This window comes from Camarhynchus parvulus, chromosome 3 (genome assembly GCF_901933205.1).
Source record: "Camarhynchus parvulus chromosome 3, STF_HiC, whole genome shotgun sequence".
NCBI lineage: Eukaryota > Metazoa > Chordata > Aves > Passeriformes > Thraupidae > Camarhynchus > Camarhynchus parvulus.
Window position 1 is genome coordinate 82,858,049 of NC_044573.1, and position 21,879 is coordinate 82,879,927.

Sequence of the window (21,879 nt, forward strand, 5' to 3'; positions counted from 1 at the left end):
TGCATTATTCAGTGCCATAGAACACCAAGGAAAATGTTGAAGGAAAAAATTAAGGCAGATTTGTCAATATGGGAATTAAACCTTAGTATCTCATTACTAAACTCATTATGTCAATCAGCTTATTGTTTAGAATAATTGTCAGAAAACATCAACCTTCTATCTATATGCCCAGCATCCCATGAAGCATTCCAATATGTAAAGATATTAACTACACTCTTACACATCTGTGATACTCTGTGTATCACAGATATGTAAGAGTGTTAGCAATGTTAGTAATTAACTGTGCTTAAACTTTTATTATTGTCTCTCAGTTTTCAAGAATATTGATTTTAGGTAAGTTGTTATGTGAACCAGTTCTACTTGTATACCTGTAAAACAAAAAAAAAAAAAGTTATTTCTCAAAGAACTGCACTCATTCTACATATCAACAAGAATTTCAGTCTAAGTGGTCTCAAGGTATGTTACAAATTTCAGTCATGATTTAGACAAGCATATCTGGAATTCTTGCTGCGAACAGGCAGCTGTTTGTGTTATAGGGCTTCTGGAGTTCAGACCTACACGTCTAGAAACAAGGATGACGTAAAATTAAGGGGAAAACCAGCAGTAGAACCATGTTGGTAAGAGAATTTCTGTTTTGTGTGTTTATAAGAAGGTCTTCCCTGAAGAGCTAGCCCAAACTCTGACTCTAGGGCTGATGGTAACCTTTCTCTTGCCTCAGTGAGAACCTTGCTGCAGCAAAGCGGTGTACCCTGAAACTTCAACGAGGACAGGGAGGCTCGTATCTTCCTTTCTAAACTTGTTGGCTACAATTTATTGACTGGAAAGATGAAGTATGAACCATTCACCACAAAAGCATTCTAGAAGTAATAAACAAATTAAAACCAAGCCAAATCAGTAAAAAATATGCATGAAAAAACCTGCATATATAAACTGGCTTTTGGTTCTGTATTAGAACAAAAGTTATCTATAATTCAGTTATTAGAGTGCATCTCACATGAGATCACGAGTTAGAGTTGAACTGCCCCAGGTAGCTGACTTACAAGTCTAATTTTCGGAGTTTACACTACAGCCAATGGCTCTGTCTGGCAGCCCCAGATGGGAATTCTGCCCTGTGTTTCCGAAGGGCAAAGATTCGCGACACGCAGTTCGGACTGATGCCATTCCACTGCACTTTACACTTTACACGAGCACAGCAGTGGCCCAGGGACAGACGTGTCCCTGCTGCTGCTGCCGCTGCCCGGGAAGGGCAGGATGCCGCCAGCACGGCTGGGGGCACGGCTGGGGGCACGGCTGGGGGCACGGCCGTGCTGCCCGCCGGGCGTGCCCGGACTCTGCGCTGCCGCTGTGCTCTGGAAGCCCGTCCCGTCCTTTCCCGATCATTCCCAGGTTTGCCGCTGGAGCGCAGCCCCCGGGCAGTGAAACCCGCGGGGAGAACGCACCGCGTAAGGGCCGCGAAGGGAGTGGGGCCAGGTGGTGGCCCCCAAGGGGAAGATGCGCTGGGGTCTGCCGGGTCAGCCCTCAAGCAGCGCCCCGTTCCCAGGCGGCGGCCTGGGACAGGACGGTTCTGAGGGGAGCCCTCAAACCCCACGAGTGCCCCGGGGTCGGAGCTGGCGCCCCGTCCCCACAGCAACGCCGAGCCCTCGGAGCCCCGGCCGCCCCAGCGCCGCGGGAGGCGGCGAGAGCCGGGCCGCTGCCTCCCCAGGGCGGCTCCTGCCTCCTTTCCTCCTTCCCTCCCTCCTTCCCTCCCCGCCTTCCTGCCGGCCGGGATTGGCTGTGCCTGCCGGCGGGCGGGCCGGACACGCGGCGCCCCGACGGAGCGGGGAGCGCGGCCCTTGGAGCGCGGTGCTGCCGCCTGCGCGCCCGGGCTGTCCTACACCGCAATTTTCCTTTTTTTCCCTTTCTAAAAATTTTTTAAAAATTTTCTTATCCCACTTCCCTTTCGGGACTGGAAGCAGGATCCGCGTCCCTGAAATTGCTATGCCAGCTGAACTCTCCCGGGCCGTGGGAATGCACGCCATCTCCGACCTGCACTCCTCCCTCCCCCTGCGGCTCCTCAACAAGGGGCCCGAGTACCTCCGCAGGCAGCTGGAGGCCGGCAAGCCGGGCAGGAAAAGTGCCGTGGAGAGACTGGCCGCCGATAAGGCCAAGTACGTAAAGAGCCAGCAGGTCATCGGCAGCAGGCAGGACCCCGTCATCGCGCTCAGCTCAGCCTCGGAGAGCAGCAGCGAGACCTGCTCCGTGGGGAGCAAAGCAGCGAGCCGGGAGCCGGACAGCGGCGCGGGCGCGAAGCCCCGGGAGCTGGGCACGGCCGGGAGCTCCTGCCGAGCCCCCCTGCAGCACGGCCCCCCCATCGCCAGGCGCAGCACCAAGAGGCAGATGCGGCCGGATTCCCTGGTGATCTACCGTCAGAAATGTGAGCTCGGCAGAGGTCAAAGCCAGGACAGCTCACGGGGGAATTTGGTGAGGAGGATCTTCCATGGGTCCATAAAGGAGAAGCAGTTGGCTTCCCCTGCGTTGCCCAGAGTCATGGAGGACGTCGCAGCCACCGAGTGCAGCGAGCCTGTCTCAGCAAAAGATGGTGACCGTGAGCCAAGCGACCACGGAGCGGTGCAGACTATCCCTGTGAGCACTGAAGGGGCAGGGGTATGTACAAAGGAGCACGAGAGACCCTCAAAACTGAGTGCACCTCCCGAAGACGTCAAGGAGGTGAAGAGGAGAGGTCTCCATCGCTCCCAGTCCGACATCAGCTCTCGCTACTCCAAGTCCTTCGCTGAGTTTGAAACATTTTTCAAGTACTGTGGCCTGGAGCAGGAGGTCATTGAGGATCTTGGGCGAGAGAACTTCTCTGTGGTGTCTGACAATGTCTCCTTCAAGATCCGCAGCATCAGCGTGGCAACATCGGAGAGCGAGTTCACGCGGCACAGCGGGGACGAGGGGCTGCTGGAGGACGAACTCACAGAGCAGGTCCCCAGCAGCACCTCGGTGATTGAGCGCAACGCTCGGATAATCAAATGGTTGTACACGTGTAAGAAAGCCAAGGAGACCAATAAGGTGATCCAGGAACTGGCGTGATGGCTTCATCCAGCATGCGTTGGAGCCTGGTGAACTCAAGGTGTGTGCAGAGCCTCGCCCTGACAATTGGCGTTTCTCTTTCCTTTTTAGAGAGCAGTTAACTTCTCATGGTTTGTCTTAGTCTCTTCAGGAAGGGCTGAAGGAAAATGTGTTTTGTGTACCACATGTTCCAGGTATGGCTCTTTTTGCAAAGCAGAAATCTGTGTTATTACAAAAAACAAAATACAAACAAGCAAATGTTTGCAGCTTGCCAGGTTTAGATCAGACCCCCCACAGGAAATTAGAGTCAGTGTCTGTGAAGGATGCCTGCACTTTGCAGATTCCTGCTTTGCAAATATCTTATTTCTTCTAATTTCTGCTATATTAAATGCTAGGAAAAAGCCTTGGAAATGTATGCAACCTTTAGTTACAGTTATTTGGATAACAGACTGACGAGTCTACTACTAATTAGGAGTACCCAGTATTTATACTGTACTGCTGAAATTATTACTCATCAGGAGTGCACTGTATTTACACTACACTGCTACAGTTTTCCCCTTTACTTCAGTCTCTCTCCTTCTCCTTACACACAGACACCCCCAAGTATCAGAAAAGCAAAACTGATTCAGTGCCCTGCTATAAATCTTATTTCCTCCATGGCTTCCTGTTGGGACCCTAAAAGTTTGTTCCATGTGACCTCATGGCATTTCAGAGAGTTTGGGTGTTCCTCTGCAGTGGGTTTTGCTGTCTGGTTTGCTGCTGGTAGCTGGGAATGGGATGTGCGGTTCGCCTTGGTCAGAGGAGTGCTCCAGTGTTTTAAACTAAAGATAATTAACACAAAAGTGTGGATCTAGGCTTAGAAATCAATTACTTCACAGACAGAAACATAACAAATTTAGCTCTGGTAAAAGCCAGTGTCCTGGGTTTAATAAAAGCGGTGTTTACTTTGCATATGATCTCCTGGAAGAGAACTATATTCATAGAGCCTGTGGTGTTGATAATCCATGAGATAGGAGTTTTCTTCTTCCAGTACATGAAGCCCCTAGGATAACTAGCACAGCTTACCGTGAGGTATTTAAAAATTTCATGAGTAGGTCTTGATATGAAGGATTACGTGTATATTTTCTGACAGTTGGTAATTGGTGCATGAGAAGAACATCATTTCGTGTAGATACAGCTGTTGATAGAGCACATGGGCCCAAGAATGTGGAGAATTGTAGTGCTTGAGCCTCATTCCCGTGTGGATGTGAGGCTGTCACTCTAAATTCCTTTAATTCATATAGGATAAAAATACATTTACTTGAAACTGTTTTTAATGATGTGAAATTTGGTTCATCTTTAGTATTAGAATTTTTCTCAAAAGTCTATTTTCTTCCTGGAAGAGGAGGAAGACAGGGAGAGAGTTATTTTACAAAAACTTTTCAAGGCTGTGCTGATTAGAATGTTCTCAGGTATCTGGCTGACAGCTTAAAAGAAATGTTGTTATGTAACAAATCCTTTCCCAAATAATTTTAGAGAGAAGAAAGGGCTCTCCCAAACTAATTATTTTTCCTTTGTCATCCTTCTGTGATAAAAGGCCAGGGAGATACACCAAACAAAATGAGGAAGGTGGTGGTTTTGTGAAGCTGCTTGCAGCTGCCAGCCTTGCTAAACGAGAGGATGGGAGGCAGATTCCAGCAAGCATGAACCACACAAGAAAAACAACCAAATAAAAGCCTGTTTGCTCCTGAATGCCCCTGATGGGGGTAAGGTCCAGGTCATCACCACAGAGCTGGCTCCAGAGGGAGCAGCTGGTCCTTTCCCCATCCATTTGCCAAGCGTGTCCAGTGCTGCAGCTGAGGCAGGAGATGTTGGTGAGCACCCCTGGGATCATGCAGTCTGCAGAGGAGGTGCTGCAGCAGGGCAAAGGCAAGGGTGGGAGGGTGGGAAGTACCAGGAGCTGAACCAGTGTAACCTCACATGAGCTTGGTCAATGGCTTTTTATTTTTACCATATAAGAGAAAATTGTAGTACACAGCTTAACAAAGTGGTGAAAAGATCTCAATGAAAAAACCATCAAGTTTATTCAAGTGATCCTATTCTGCAGTTACTTTATTTACTCTGGTAGCAATTCATTTGACAGCCTAGGAAAGACTAATTCAGAGGGTCCTTATTAATAAACCTAATTTTAAGAATATTAGGGCAAACTCTCAGCTGTTGGATCTCATCTGTCAGGTAGTTTCTGAAAACTGAGAACATACTTATCATTTAGGCCACAGAAGTGGGAAGTTCAGAAAGGTCAGCTAAAAATACCTGTACACTGCACCCAGAAGAAAGGACAAGGGTCATCAACAGTTACCATAAGTTAAATACTACATTTACTGAACAGAATTTAAGGAGAGAGTTGTTTATCGTCATGTGGTTGCAAGATGAGCCTTGTAGTTCTGGTCTAAATTTTCATTCAGTTCTACACTTTGACAATACAGCATCAAGTCAGGTATCTGTATGTTTTCACAATAGCCAAGTGTTTGGCCCTGTTTAGCTTGCTTATTAAAGGGCAGTGGACTTCTGTTCTGTGCTAGGGAGCAACGTACTTTTCCTGGTGTTCCTAGGCACATCCTTAGAAGTTCCTGGTTTTCTACAGAGGCTTGAAAATTGTTGCATCTTCTTTGGACAATGAGGCAGAAACCTTATTTCTGCAATCCCAACATTCCTTATGTATAAAACACCTTTCAAGAACTGCAGAGCTTTTATGGGCCAGTGATCATTCCATTCATATTTTATGTTCTCTGTTTAATTTTTCATGAGCTCTCTGGGACCTGGTGGAGCACTGTGTAAATAAAAGAGCTGGTTGAAGGATCAGGTTCTTTAGCATGTTTCATCAGACAGATGATTGCAGAGTGTGGTTTGTGAGCTTCAGAAAACTGAGGTCCTTAGCAAGATGGTCACTGCTGTTTCTTGGTAGAAAGCTGCCTGGGTTGACCTCTGCAGTTCAGTTCCTCTCACTGTCAGTTCTGCTTGATTCTAGGAAGAGGGTTCACTCTGCATCCTCCTTCCTGAGCTGAATGAAGATTATTCAGCCTTGAGTTTCTCATCATTCTTAAATGGGTGGGCATTAATCAAGTGGAAATCTCCAGGGAGGGTAATTTACTGTGTTGGCAGTAGCCACAGGCAGCTGAATAAAAGCTTTAAGAGTATCACCTTAAGCTTGTCTGATGTGATAAATAACAAATGACACTATTTTTCTTCTTTCTTCAGAATTGTTGACTTGGAAGTTGAACAAAACCAGACGCAGGAAGAAACTGTTCCCTCATCTGGTTTATGTGTACTTTGTCCAAGTTTAGTATTTTGTCGTTGTTTCCTGCCTTCACCCCCATCCCCTGGAAGCCTCACTCTTGTCAAGCCCAAGGATGTCCAAGACCGCGATGAAAAGTGGAGATTGTGAACTGTGCCCCAGCAAGACAGCAGGAAACAAAATCCCCTGGAAAATTGAAGCATGGTAGCAGCTGCCATCCACAATAATATTCAACATCAGCTCACTGCCTCAGGGTGTCATTCCAGGCTGTGACAGAAGGTCTGTTTTGTGCACCCATCTCTTTCCAGCAATGAATTTGTCAACAGGGATGGGGGGAGAAAGTGGGAATGAAGTGGCAATGACCTCTGCGTCAGGTGTTCCCTTGCAGACAGACTCCACCTGGATGTCCAAAGGCTCTGCCTTAACAGGGCTGTTTGATCAGAGGTCATCCTGACATCATTCACCATCATTTGCTTGGCTTGTGAGGACTCACTGTGGCAGCCTTTTCTGAGATACTTGGCAAACATGTTAGCTAAATCCCTGCCAAACCTCTCTTTCCTTGAGAGCGTGCAAGCCAAATCAGTGTACCTTGTATCCATCTAGTTTGCTCTTGCTTGGTTGTCACATAGCTTGCTCAGCCATTGAGAAAGAATAGCACCAGATACTTCCAGGAGCATGGTTCCAGGAAACAGGTATTGAAGGAGGTTTTGCATTGTTTCTGCCTTGCAGAACGGCACAGTTTGTTTGCAGTGTGTGCCTGCGTCTGACATGGTACACATTGCAAGGTTTGACAGTCATGGTGTAATACCTTTAGTTTTAGGCAGTGAGTGAGCAGGCTGTTACAGCATGGTATTAGGGAGCTGTGTTGAGCCACACTTCCCCAGTGTGAGTCTGCACTAGGGCTGTGCAAAGCAGGAAGGTGTGTTAGGGCACAGCCAGGCCAGGGAATGTCCTGATGACACCCAGTGTACACAACACCTCACTCAGTGTCATCAGTAAAATGCTTCATTTGGGCTGCCTGAGCTAAACATGTTTTCAAAGGTGATACTTGGATCATTAGTGAATGAGGCCTCTGCAGTAACTCATGGAATTTGCTGGCTATGCCTCAAACACCCCAAATTGTCATTGCTTGCTAAAAACTCAAAGCATTTCTATATGGACATTGCAAACCACAAAACAATTAAAAAAAAAGGCCAAAGCCACTTTCCCTTTCATTTGCAGTGATACCCATCTGTGAAAGCTGCCTGACTGGCACAATGTTGACTTCAGCTGTTGGTCCTGCAGAGGTTAAAAGCTTACTTTGTGTTACCATGGTTGTGGAAGAGTTGCCCTTGAAGAGCTCATCGACGTCAGCTAAATATCACCTGAGTTGCACTTCCATGGGTTTTAAATGTGCTTGTCAGTCCTTGGATGGTTAGTTCTCAATTACAGCACCAGTTTGGAAATGCAATGTCTTCTGTTTCTAGTGTTAGGTACTAAGGCCTGCATGTCTGAAGTTCTTAAGATTACTAGATAACGATTCCAGATAAAATAATTGTGGAACCACTTTTCAGCTGGAGAAAACAAAGTAGTTTATGTGAGCTCCTTCAAACTTATAGAGAAGGTAGCATATGTGGATACTTTCTTCCATAACGAAATCTCCATATATATTTGTTGCATTATTATAAAAGGATGATTCTCGGAAAACTTCAAGATGCTGCTAATATGATAAGATTTATACACTAAAGGTGCAGGTTTTTAAGGATCACAGTCTAGGTTTATTAGTCAGGAGCATAATCTGATGTATCTGTTCTGTTCATGCTCACAGCAGGATGCTGTACCACACATATATTTATATATCAGAGCTAAGGAATGCTTTTCTTCAAAAACATGGATTACTGTAGATAGTTCAGAGTGCAGGAAAAATCTTTTGAGTTACAGTCCAGTGCCCTGCCACAGGAGAATTAATCTGTTTTGTTTCCAAGGAAAATTTTTGTTTCATTTTCAAACTTCTATTTGTTGTTCCTCTGTCAGTTGAGCAACTTTCAGAAGTTAAGATGAAAGATGTATTACTCATGAGTTTTCAATATTAGGATGGAATATGTTTAATTTACTTGAAAATACTGAACATCAGCCTTTCTGAAAATCGATGAGGGTTTTTATGGCAGAGGTTAGTGAAATCAGAACTGGACCCATTTGAATACTTTTTTAATCCCTCTTTTTGTCTTTGTGGGTAGTTCAATAGGGTTCAGGTGACTTTCCACACTGATGTGGCAAAATTTCTCTGGCTTTGTTCAAACTCTGTAGGAATCCCAAGCACTCCCATTTTTTTCAGAGGTGATGTGGACCTGTCTAAGATCTTTCCCTGTTAAGCTGTAGATTCCCTTTATTTAATAATACCTTCGGGGAAGCTAATAATTCACATTGCCTGTATGTCAGAACAAAAATAGATGACAACCTTCTTTCCCCATACGTTTTGGGAATGGGTAATTCAGTGCTTTTTCCAAATGATGAGAGAGCTCTGGTGTTCATTCCACTCCTGTTACTGTTACATGTAGAGGTTCTCCTTTCTTCTGCTGGGTCTTTCAGTCATACCCTTCAAAATGAAAAGAACTTGCTAATGCTAGCCACTACCTATCTTTTTCTCAAAAATAAAAAAAAAAAATTTTTTCTTTTTTTTTTACTATTTGGGATGGGTGGAATTTTCCAGCTTTGGTGTTAAACTGGAAAAGTGGGCTGTTGCAGTTTGAACAGAAGTTTTAGCAATGGTTTTCCAATAGTCTAGGGAGTCTAAAATGGCAGCTGATGACAAAGGCTAGCCATAAATTGAATTATTTTGTTTGACTAGAACTATGTAAACAGAATAGTCAAATGGGATGCAAGTGTACAGAACAAATTGCTGTTTACACCCAAGTGTTTCATGGTTCTCCAGTGCTGTGACAAGGGGCAATGTCTGCAGCTGTGGCATAACAGGAGAAAGGTACAAAGTCAAAGTCTGGGGTTTATGGTCTGGAATATGGAGATAAGACTGAAATCTTTGCAATATATTGTAAATATTACTGTACAGAAATCTATAAGAAATACAGATTTTTATATATATATATTACTTTTCTAAGGGGTATAAGTGTACATGTTTTGTAAAATCGGCCAAGCATTACATCGGTGGGGATTAAGCAGAAACTTTTTCTGGAGCAGGTTGTCCTGCCATTGCCTCCTGTGAAGTTTCTTGCATCTGCTTTTGAATCCCTTGAAATGGAATACTAGTCGGATCTGATACGGATGTTTCACCATTGTTATGCTTATATTCCTGTGAAACAAACTATGTGCTTTTGAATGCATACAAATAAAACTACCACTCTGAGAGGTAATGTTTGTTTATTTAGAGTATACTTTTATTTTGCTGTCTCCATTAAAGTGCTATTATTTTAAAGCTGGAATCCCATTAGGGAATTAATTTCTCTGTGAGTGAGGCTGATACTTAACTGTGAACATCTCAAAGTGCAATGCATCCCTGAGCCATGCCTGAACCCCTGCCTGAGAGCTTAGGCATGGGATCTCTCAAGGAGGTGGCACAATAACTAGTATCTCTCAATATCAGTAAATTTGAATTATATGAGGCTAAGGCTGTTCTACAATATTCTAAATTTTTTTATTTCGGAATATGGCTGAAAAGATAGAGTTTATTTCTGAAGGGTACTATTTTTTTCCAAATGTAGTATTCTGTTTGGTCTTGCTCACTGTCAAAAGCTACGATGTGCTGCAGGCAAGATCACACTCATCTCAGCCAGTGTCCAAAGTGGGAAGGAATTTGAAGTTCTGCTTGAAAAATATATTATCTCCAGAATCTTATAAAAAACTGTTGTTTGACTTAACTTTCCACAGAAAGAATTCAGTATATTATGCTAAATCTCTGTTTATTTATTTTGTGAAGAAAGGAGCAGAAATAATGGTTGCATACAGTGAGCTTTTACAAGAAACTAACGCACTCCAGTTTCATAGTTACAATTTTGATATGGTCTAATCTGCTCAGACTCAAGTGTTTCACCAGCCAGCATTTGAAGGCAACTTGAGGTAGAGCTAAAAGATGCTTGCTGTGCAGATTGGGATCTTCCACAAAAACCCAAGAGCAACATTATTATCACTGGCATGTAACCTTCCTCTCACAAATCCTGCATGACCTATATCAGTGCAAGGTATGAAGCTAGTCTGGAAAGGGTGAAATACATTCATCCCCCTTTCTATGGAGGTTAATCTCCCATAGCAAGCCTTTGCTCATCTTGCTGCCTCAGAGACGACAGAGCCATTGTAGTCTGAGAAGGACCTTGGGCTACAGCCCAGCTTACCATTTAGGAACATTGCTCTTAAGTAATTTTTGAAGTAACACCTTTATCCCATATTTTATGAAGTCCAGTGGATTTCTTCCAGAAGTCAGGTTTGGCAAGCTCCTGCTCTCAGACCATCTAGTGCAAGCAACCTTTAAAAGTCACAGCTTACCCATCCGCTGCTTTGCTTCTGATTTGTCTCTGAGTAGTAAATTGGTGTTGGAAAGAACCCAGGAAAAGGGTCTTTTCAGATGTATTGTAGATGTTGAGGCATTCTGAACACACCACTGCAAAAGTACTTAGTATCTCCAAGAGCTTTTTCCAAAGAAGGGCTATGCTATGTCAACAGCAGGCGAATAAACAAATACAGAATTTGGCTTTACTCTGCAAAGAGATGCCTTCAAATTTGAGGACATTTTTTGGTTGGGCCACATTTATCCCGCCTTTATCCTGTGGTACTGAACGGGGACTACGTCAATTCACTTAAGTATAATGTTGTAGAGTGAGGTGGTAGATGTCCCATCCTTGGAAATAAAATAAACTTAGAAAGGACTGCTCAGCTCATTTGCAGGCAATGTTGTAACAGCAGTCTGTCAAGGTCTCCATGACAAAAGGTGTTGAGAATTTTGGTCAATTATACTTGCCAGTAAAATTTGTGATATAGCAGAAGAACAAACAGTATCACAGGAAAAAAAACCCTTTCCAGATCAAAGTCAGCTACATATATCCATCTCCAGGAATCAATCTAGTTACTGAAAGAACACAAAATCCTGTAAAATTAGCTTGCACATTTGTACTAGACTTGAGTTGCCTCAGCAGTAATTATTAAAAATATCTAAGAGCTGTGGTTGTCTGAGTTTCAGTTTGCCTCAATAATGAAGAGCACAACAGGAGTACTAATTTGTATGTTTTTTTCATAGTCAGTAACAGTAACCAGAGCATAGCAATCATCAACACAAAACCACGTGATTATTGGTCAGTTATTGATCGGCATTAGAGCACTGAAGCAACAAGCACCAAGATGTGGAGCCACACACAAGGAGGCAGGCGCAGCTGAGCACACCAAGGGGAGTGCTGCTCCTATTCCTCCTTTTAGCCCAACCCCTTCTTGCATCACTGTTTTTGTTGACCAGGAAGTCTTAACCACTTCCGCAGTTATTCATCGCTCTGAGTTACTCATCTTGTGCCCTCTCTGCCCGTCCCTTTCTGTGTTTACATTTCCAATGAACTCATTCCTGTGCCAATCATTACGCATGGCACTGCTCTATTTATCCTCATTCCTGTAATCTTTTTTCCTGAATAGTGCTTTCAGTTAGGTTTTACACCCTTCTGCTCAATCTTTCTGTTTCTGCCCTAAGGAAACTAAGAACTAATCATGCAAAAAGTCAAGGAATGAATTTGCTCTGTAGTTAAGCAGAAGCCTACAAGATCTGAGACCAACTCTCTAGTCTTTTTTCATCTATATAGTTCTTCCTTTTCATTGTTTTCTTCTTTGATACCTGTTTGTAGCATCATCTTTGGCTTGGTTTATGTCTTCTAGTGGGTATTTTTCAGAGCTGTGATGACACTTTGTCCTCAAAGAGCTCTGAGCAGATCTATTGAGAAATCAAATCCCAAATCACAAGTCTTTTCATGGTGTACTATAGTTTAAACCTTCTAGGAAGTTTGGTGGGGCCAAATAAGAGCATTAGGACAGTGAAAGCCAATTGGGTAAGCTTTGCAGTGGCAGGACTGAAAAAAGAAAGATTGAGGCAGTTCTGTGTGGAACCCAGGACAGCAAGGTATCTCTTGAGATTGTTGGAAAGATGCAGTTCACCACTCATTTCTTGGGAACTTGTCTTCACTCAACATTTATTTCCTGCAGGAAAGTAAATTTAAGAAGAACTTTGTCACATGACAAGAGTCAACCAACATCAAACAGAGAGATGTAATCTATTGGGTTCACCTGCAAACAGAAGCTGAGGTGACTCTCCAGGCATCTTTTGGGTTTAAGAGCATCTGCAGAGCTGCCTCCATCTGCTCTGACAACAATGAGAATAGGATTCCATTGTAAAAAAGGATTAAATTCCTTGCTGTCAATTACTATAAAGAGGCTGAAAATTGTGTAACTTCTGAGAACAGGCCTTCAGTGTAACATTCAAAGACAGACTAGTTGTCTGGAAGCTCCAATTTTCCTAAATTTTCGGATATTTAGGTTGTATAATTTTATTACCCTACAGTTGGTAGAAAGACCTTCTTATTCCTGCAGAGTTTGAGACATTCATAGATCATCTTACATTGCTCTAAAACAATTGCAGAAACAAAGTGGTAGGATGGTAAGAGGACTTCTCTGGCCACTGTTCATAGAATCATAGAATATGCTGAGTTGGGTGGAACCCACTAGGATCATCAAATCCAACTCCTGGCCCTGCACAGGACAATCCCAAGAATCACACCATGTGTCTGAGAGTCCTGGTCTTCAAATATTTGCAACACAAGTCAGCATGGTTTGTATTATGTTAGCATCTTGCTTTACCTGAGGACTGAGACCAATATTGACAACAGTCCTCATGTGTAAAATGTTTGTACAAAAGCAGGAGTACATAAAAGATCGAAACTCTGCTCATTACATCACACTACATAGGGATAATCTGTAAGATTTTTTACTGTAAAAATTAATATAATGCAATTAAAAATCATGCCCTCCAAGATGCAGGGAAACAAGGAAAACTAATTTGGAGTAATGTTTAACTCCCAACGTTACACAATTTGATATATTTTTGTCTTTCTTCAGAGAGGCATACCCTAAGAAAGGCATTTACATCCTATCTAATGGTTCAGCAGAGCTGGCAAGATCTAAGAAAGTTGCAGTAAATTGTGAAAGAGATGTTTCATCACAGAACAGAATTCAGATTCTGCCTGCAGTTGGGAGGCACAGGAAACTGTTGTTTTAATTAGAAACATGGATTTAAATCTATTTGTTTAACTGTAAAATAAAATTGATTCAGAAGTGTTGCAAATGTCCATGTGCTCAAAAGTCCTCCTTCTGCTTAGTTCATGTCAGCTTGCCACTGGGCTCTGCTGAACAGAAACAAGTGAAAAGATTTGAAGCTCTGAAACACTCATTTAGCTGAGATGTGGCCATGGAATGAGATCTGGCTCTCAAGTGCTGTGGAGCTAGTTACCCTCCACGAGCTGCAAGTCCAGCCTCCAAGATGTGCTGAGGGGCACGAGAGCAGACCTGGCCACCGCCAGCCTCCCTTTAGTGCTGCAGCACATGGGACATCTTCTCAAGCTTTTGTGCACCTGGCAGCAGCTGATGGAGCAGTGGGGACTGCTGGGAAGGAGCCCTGCTAGGAAAAAAGGTGGTTGACCTGGACTCTAAAAGTGCTCTCCAGGGATCATCCTCTCAACTATAGCTGTTCCAGCTTCAGGGCCCTTGCCTACTGTGTAAATAGAATATGTACTGGTAAGTTAAAGGAAGAGAGCAGGGTTTCTTTTCATCTAAATTAATGCTCTACCACTTAAAAAAAATGTGTATTTGTCTCTCTAAATAGATCATAAATACTTATTTCCCATTTAAGCCGAGCTTAAAATTATTTTGCTCCTTCCTAAATTAAAGCAAACACTGACCAAGGACTTCTGTATTTGTTCTCTGTTAATTTTACTCAACATTCTTCTACATAGATATCTTTTCAAGGTATATATAGGTATATTTGATTTGAAAAAATACTTTTCATAGTTCTATGAACACAGTTATGATCCAGATCAAAACCATCCAAACATTTAGGACTCTTCAGGTACTGAATGGGAACAAGAAAGACAAGGACACCAATTTTACACTTAACATTTTGCTGCAAGCCTGGGGTTTTTATCCAGATTCACAGTTCAGTGGAGGAGGCAGGAGAGTCATGAGGAACTTATGGTATGGAACTCATGGTATCCATGACTCTGGTCATGGATAAGTGCTGTGCTTTGCTGTAGACGTATACATGTAGCGCAATAATATCCTGGGAATGACTGCAAAGCATACATGTTGTCCAGCACAAATATTTCCAATATCAAGAACTGTCCAATGTCCATTTCCTGCAACCTTCCCAGCCTTTCCTAATTCGTCTGTTTGTTGTGACAAACCTCAAAGACATAGCTGGTGACACAACAATGTTTTCTGCACAGTCAGGATCACACCTTTGCCAGTGTGATCAAGGATGAAATGTAAAGCAAAGACAACGAATTCATCCAAGGAGGAAGTAAACATGGGTGGTTCTGAATGAAATCAAATGGGATGGTGCAATGGAAACACAAAATAGTCGATCATAAACGGATGTGTTTCATAGGAAGAATCGTGCCACATAGCAACAAATCCATCAGAAGTATGAGAAAAGCCAGTGTAGCTAAAAAAGGAGGTGAAAATTAAATCACTTCAAGGAGGAGTCTTAAGACATGAGGAAAACAGTGGACTAGAAAGCTCCCAGACTGTAAAAAGAAAATGTAGCTGTGATGATAGTGTTTTCCATTGTGTGGAGGAGGCAAGAAAAATTCATCAGGAATAAAGTGAAAGATATGTCAACTATTTGACTTCCTTATTAATAATTGAGTTGGATCCACTATGCTGTTTGAGTCTGGTGAACTTCTGAGGTAAAAGTAAGCTGATTTGAGAATCATTCTAATGAAGTCATAGATTTTGGCTTTATAAAATGTTCTGCTTTTCAGGCTTAAGGTTCCCACAGTATTTAATTGAGTAATAATCAATTATTGATAGTAGTTACAGCTAGAAAGAGTCACATGATACTGCAGCCAAGAAGAGAGGGTGCTAAGATACTGGGTCATAGCTGTTTGAAATGGTGTAATGTTTCAAAAGAACTCACAACCTTTCCAAATCATAATTCTCTTTATCAGAAGTATCTCAGAGCCAGTTTTGCAAACAGTGCTGGTACTAAGGGTTCAGCCACATGACTCAGCTCTGGCAGCCGAACCTGCCAGCACTTGTCCTGTGAGCTGCTGTGACTGTCCAGGTGTGTGCTCCTGGCTGGCTCCAAACGGGAGGTGATGCAGCCTGTGGGTATTTTACAGCTGAGGCTGTTGCTGTGTTCTAAGGGCAGGCTAACAAACAGGGCCCAGCAGCCCAGTGCATCTCACCTGACTGCCCACCCCAGCAGGACTTTCTGCAGCCAGTGAGTCATCCTGTCTCCTGACAGACCTGGAATGAATCACTTCTGCAGCTACCTGCAGTTCACTGCTGACTGCTGCCTGGGGGAGAATGGTGGCTGATTTAGGCTAGGCTACTAACCTTTGGCCAGTTAAACTTAGACAAGAGCAATTCCACCCTCATCTGGTGTTCATAAACTGTACCGTTGTGAAAGTGTTTGTCTGAAGTCATAAAGTCTACTGAGATTTTTAGGGAGGGCCTGTCACCTTTTTTTTGTCCTTTATGGAGGTAAAACATTTTTGGCCAAAACTGTTTTGGCCTACTGAAAATCCCCACTCAGGTGTGGCTGGAAGAGCTTCAGCTTGGTAAACCCCAAATTTGTCAAAACTGAGGGGCCCTGGAAGAACTGCTGCAAAGCCAACTTGGTCATTGGCAGAAAGTCCCAACAGGGCAAAGAATGTTGGGTGCCTCCAGGCCAGGTGGGGTGTCAGCAAATATGACACCACAGTGGTACCCTAACATCGAGAGGGAGCGTAAAAGTTGTCCTTACTTATCTAGGAATGGGCAAGTTAAGGATAAACTCAATGTCTGGCACATTAATTAACTTCTGTGGAGTGTGGCTTTCTAGAACAATTGTCTGCTCCCTTAAATCTCTTTTTTGAAGGCTCTTTCAATCTCACAACCAGCAGGTGCCAACTGAGACATGGTGAGATTTGGTTTATCCTTATGATAGAGATCAACACTTAAGGCAAATCTGAAAAATCAAGTGATATTCTATTCCAGAAAAGAGCATGTCTTTAGCCAAAAAAGCTGGAAAGGCAGCAAAAACAAAGGCAAGGATTGGTACAACAGTCTTTGTTTTATTTTCAGAATGAAACAGGAAAAAGCATTTTGTCAAAACAATAGCAAAGGTGCTGAAAATCAGTGGAGGAAGGAGATGTGAGTTATTAGTGTACATAAATCTAGATATCCAAATGGTAAGGCTGGTCAAAAAATGTCCAACAAAAATATTTTCATAATGGAGCTTGTCTTTAATGGAGTTCATGTTTTTCAGAGAAGTATTGAATTAATATCCCCCCCTCCACCTCCCACCCCCCCCCCAAAAAAAATTTTAGGCACCAACGAAATTAGAAATCTCTGAAAATGAATATATTTTTACCAGGAAGAACAGTTCAGGTCAAAGCAAAACATCACATACATAGTAGAGGAAGCAGCATGCTCAGAGCAGCTGGTGTATTCAGAAATAGGCTCCTTTTGGTGCTGGGTTCTTTTTGGTCCTGAGGCAGATCATGGAACAGTTCAATACAATTAATTAGTAATTGTTCACCTGGACAATACTGTTGTTGTTGTTAAAGGCCAAAACTACTGACAGGAGTTTTAGAGACCTCTCATTACACCATTAATGCAAAACTCTGTACTCATTAGTACACTGCTGGGTCTAGGCACCTTACCCCCCTCATCTTAAAATTTCAATATGTACATATACTTTCTCAAGTCTATTAATATTAAAGTGTAATATTCATTAGTATTCCAGTCAGACAAACATGTTCCAGGCCATTAGAGTGCAATATAGAGTCATTACTTTTTTCCAGATAAAGTGCAATGCACTGAAAAGGAAGTTTTCATTTGAACTCTAAAGTTGGATGATATCTTAATATGTGAATGTACAACTACTGAAGCTGTTAATGTGTAACTAACTGAAAGATTCTTTGGAACAATACCTTGAGTCTCTGCAGTTTTCTCAGTTGTGTTACTGTCAGCAGCAACTTGTGATTTGTGTGTGCTGTGGTAAAATATTTTGCATTTAACAAATATAGTTGTGTCAGAGAGAAAATTAAAGGCGATTTCCCTTCTGGCTATTTTTTTCGTTTTTCTAAAGGTCTATGTACCCTCTCTAAATATTGCTTTATCACTTATATTATGAAAAGCAAGTCTGTTGTGAAACACACCTAAATCATCCAGGAAGTCTTGTAACACCCATTTCAGATTGTTTCACAATGATATTTTTATTTCTGTGTGGAAAACTGAGGCAAAAAGAAATGAAAATTCCATAAAATTGAGAAAACACATGGTGATGCTAAAGGGATTTTTTTTTATCTTTGAAAGAGAACTGTAAAGGGAAGGAAGGAAGGAAGGAAGGAAGGAAGGAAGGAAGGAAGGAAGGAAGGAAGGAAGGAAGGAAGGAAGGAAGGAAGGAAGGAAGGAAGGAAGGAAGGAAGGAAGGAAGGAAGGAAGGAAGGAAGGAAGGAAGGAAGGAAGGAAGGAATCACAGACAATATCAGGCTGAAATAAAAGTGTCTAGGATATAGAAATCAATAAAATATTTTAAAACAAAGCCTGTTGTAGCTCAGCTATCCTTTCTAAGAAATTACGCTCTTCTTAGAATCTTGTTACATGCTTTTTATAATCTGTTTAGCAGTAATTATTTTACACTTTGCTCCTAAATTTGTCCCCGGCAGTCTTCCCCCTCATATCTAGCCTTTTGATTTTTCATTCTGCTTATGAAAATAAGGCTGCTTGCAAGGTTACATGACACTTCCCTGGGCATTCACTAGGTGTACCTGAAAGTCATGTCCTGCGTTTGCCTGAGGTATTGGCTGCTCCTCCCATAAAGGGGCAGAGATTGCATTTGTTTGCAGATGAAATCTATATTATTGATTTCTAGCCATCAAGGTTCAGGCAGCTGCTGTTTTCTGAAACCCTAAGGCAAACAATGAATTGTAGCACCACAGAGACACCAGACAATTTTTCTTGCTTCTGCCATTTCCTTGCACTAGCTTTTATGTCTTTTATCCTGACTTTCTGCTTTGGAGACATGCCTAAGTCATATTTCTTATAAATGTTTTGTATCCAGAGATTTTCCTTGCTTTTCTAGATGGACTAGTCCTCCAGACTCTAGTAGTCTGTCAAAGGTGATCAAAGAAGGAGCTGAGAGGAGACAGTTTAAAAGGGAATTGCTGATCAAAGGAATGCAAAAAATATTTTTACCAGAGATATGTGATGTTATGTCATGGGAGAAATGGTATAGAGGGAATAATGGTCTGTTTTATTATTAAAATAAAGGTTTGCAATAATAATAGGTTCTCAAAACAGACTGTAATATCTCTTATTATTATCTAATAAAAATTAAGCTATGGCTTTTGATAGCTTTTCAGGTCCTTTCATCAGCTCTTCAGACCTAAGGGCTCTTTTTTTTATATATGTTTAACTCTTTTGCTGAAGTCCCGTGAACTGGTTAGTTTTGAAGATAAGATACAGGAGTAAATGGATTGATGTTTCTATTTTATTGGCTTGTTAAAACCAAGCATGTTCAGAGGAAGACAAATTGGCAAACTGGCAAAGATTAAAAGCTGTGAAGGGCAAACCATGTAACTGGGACAACTTTCAACACTTGTGTGAATCCATCAGGAAGCCACCTACTTTGCACCAGGCTTGTGGTGTGGGCAGTGCACCCACACAGCTCAGAACCCACCCAAAGCTGTAGGATGGTGCTCCCTGCACCAGCACGGGGCTGCCTTCAAACCCTACATCCCCAGGGGGCTTGACAGGGCACAAACACAAACCAATAATATCTTTGCAACAAAAGCAGTTCATGTTCTAGGAGCTGTCAAGAAATGTCTGACAGTTACAGTGAAGACAACAGATGCGAGTCAAAACAAAGTCAACATTTTCAAAATACTGCTAGTATCTTAATCTATACTCGGGCAATTAAATTAAGCAATCACAGACCTCATTAAAGACATTAACAGCTGAGAAATTTCTGCAATTCTGAAAGAAAAGAGCTCCCGTTTTCTTGCCTGAACTCAATGTGGAACCAAGCTTTTCCTAAGAACACAGGAACTGACTCAGAAAGGCCAACTTCAGACATGCCTGACAGTCCAGCTCTGCAGAAACGCCACAGGAGAGCCCACCCCTTACTGGCAAGGTGTCTCCTGCAGCTTGTAATTCAAAATATGAAGAATTTTTTTTTATATTCCTGATTATAAATACAATATTTTAAAATACAGACTCAACATGCACTGGATATTGATATTTCAGAGTAGACTCGCTGTTCTTTCAATACTTCAATATCAGCAGTGCTGGAGGGTAAGTACCACCAAATGATTGTATGGATTTGAACCGAGCTTTAAAAAAAATCAGTAAGAACACAGTTCACAATGACAAAGCCCTTCAGTCTCTTTTTTGATAAAGATTTATGATTCTAAAAAGCACAGGTACACAACAGAATTATGAAATACATCAACAATTCTTTTATTGCCTTTTATTTTGGGGGAGGGGTTTGGCAGACCTATTTGTAAACGTGCATCCCTCATCCAATTGCTGATCTATCAGCCAATAAAAAGTTTTAACATTTAAAAATACAACAGCCTGAAATGTAAAACAGAGCTGCTTATGGACTCTTGTCTTCTCCAGAATTAGAAATACTGTTCACTTTTTGGAAAGCAGCATGAATGAATAAATGAATGAGGAAAAAGAAAGGCAGACAAATAATTTTAAAACATGACTAATGTTCTAAACCATTAAATGAAGATTTTATCAGTTTATCATATCTCTTTCCATTAAGTTGCATGATTCTCTCATTAGGAGAAATTTCTTCAGAATTCTTCAGTGTCTTTCCTAAGAGAGTTTCACCACTGTGAAAGAACTGATACACCAGTTACAAAATAGTGGATTTCCCCTAATCTGATCTGGTTAGCAATGAAAATTAATATCCCAACACAGACATTTCTGGAGTTTGCAGACATTAAAGGTTTAACAGTCATTGCAGTATGTATAGCCATTTTCATGTGTGTTTACATAATAGAAGCACCAAAGCCTGCTGGACTGGAAGTTGATCAAAGTCACATTCCCAATTAGGCAGTAAGCCAAGAGAAAGGGCAAGCTGATAAACTCCTCACAGTATTCATATTCCCCTTAAATGCTAACTAATCATGGGATTATTGAGATGAAGTACATCACCCTGACAAAAACAGAATTGAACCTTTTCTTTTAGAACAATCAAAAAAAAATATACATCTTAAGAAAAAACATTCATACAGTTCTGAATATTAATGGATCTTGTTTTCATTTTGTAGAAGATCAAAAGGGTGGAACCACTGGAAATTTGTTTTCAATTATTTTGAAGGTTTCAGTGGACAGTTTTGAGCGCTTTCTTCTAAAAATAGCAGTACAGACTATGACTACAGAGATTTCTAACCTCACTATCATTTCAGTGAAAGAAGAATTAGGACTGCAATTTTATTTTTTCCTGAGAAATAGAAACAAATTTAAAACCTGTTCTCTTTAGAGATGATGACTAGGGCTGGATGCCAGAATATTAGATTTGGCATTGAAAGGATTCCCTCAGAGTTTATGAAGAAAAATTATCATTACACACACAGCCTAGAATGCTGGAAACAAAATAGTGAATGCTTTCTCTAGACTCATGTAAGCCATAGACCTACTCAATAATGCTGTTCTGAGGACAACTGGTTCTTCCATAATTGAGCTACCATGACCCTGAGAATAAGCAGCAACAAAATTGTGTTGCCTCAAACCCATTTTTTTTTCTTTTATAGTTACTAATAAATGCACCTTTTCAGTTAGTTCCTCCATTTGCTTCATGATTAGAGCAAATAAACAGCTTACCCAATTTTTAGCCTTTGCTTAAGTCAGGAAATGTGAAATGAGAATATGGCCTTTTAGCTCCACAGTTACACAGCTTCCCTGATAACTAGAATATGCCTTCAATTTTTTTTCTCTTATGGAAGAATGTAGGGTTTGATTTGTCTTTATCACAGTAAAAATCATAATTTCCGTGGAACAACAGAAAATTCATATAAATGTCTTTGGGGAATTTGGTTTGATTTTCCCTGGGATATTCAAGAATCTCCCCCAGAATATTGTGAAATGATGCTTTGGATATTCCCTTTACTCATATGTACTTTACTTACCAAATTACAGACCTCATATATATATTCATAGTAAACGAGAAAAACCAGAGCTGTGCCAAACCTCGGTGCAAAGCCCTGCTGTGCTAGTTTGCTGTGTTACAAGTAATCCTCTGCTCCCTTTCTTTTCTAAAAGGTGATTTATCCTCATCTGACTGGAACCATTACTATTTGTTGTATCCTTTTGACACAGAA

At 41.7% G+C, this 21,879-nt stretch overlaps 1 protein-coding gene across 1 annotated transcript; it reads left to right on the plus strand.

Moving 5' to 3' along the window:
- The first annotated feature begins 1,840 nt into the window (after window positions 1-1,840).
- On the plus strand, window positions 1,841-7,862 carry FAM110C (family with sequence similarity 110 member C). The gene is made up of 2 exons (XM_030945788.1): window positions 1,841-3,112; window positions 6,289-7,862. Exon 1 carries the CDS (start codon window positions 1,978-1,980, stop codon window positions 3,070-3,072), a length of 1,095 nt encoding a protein of 364 aa, XP_030801648.1. The 5' UTR covers window positions 1,841-1,977; the 3' UTR covers window positions 3,073-3,112; window positions 6,289-7,862.
- The last annotated feature ends 14,017 nt before the right edge of the window (window positions 7,863-21,879 follow it).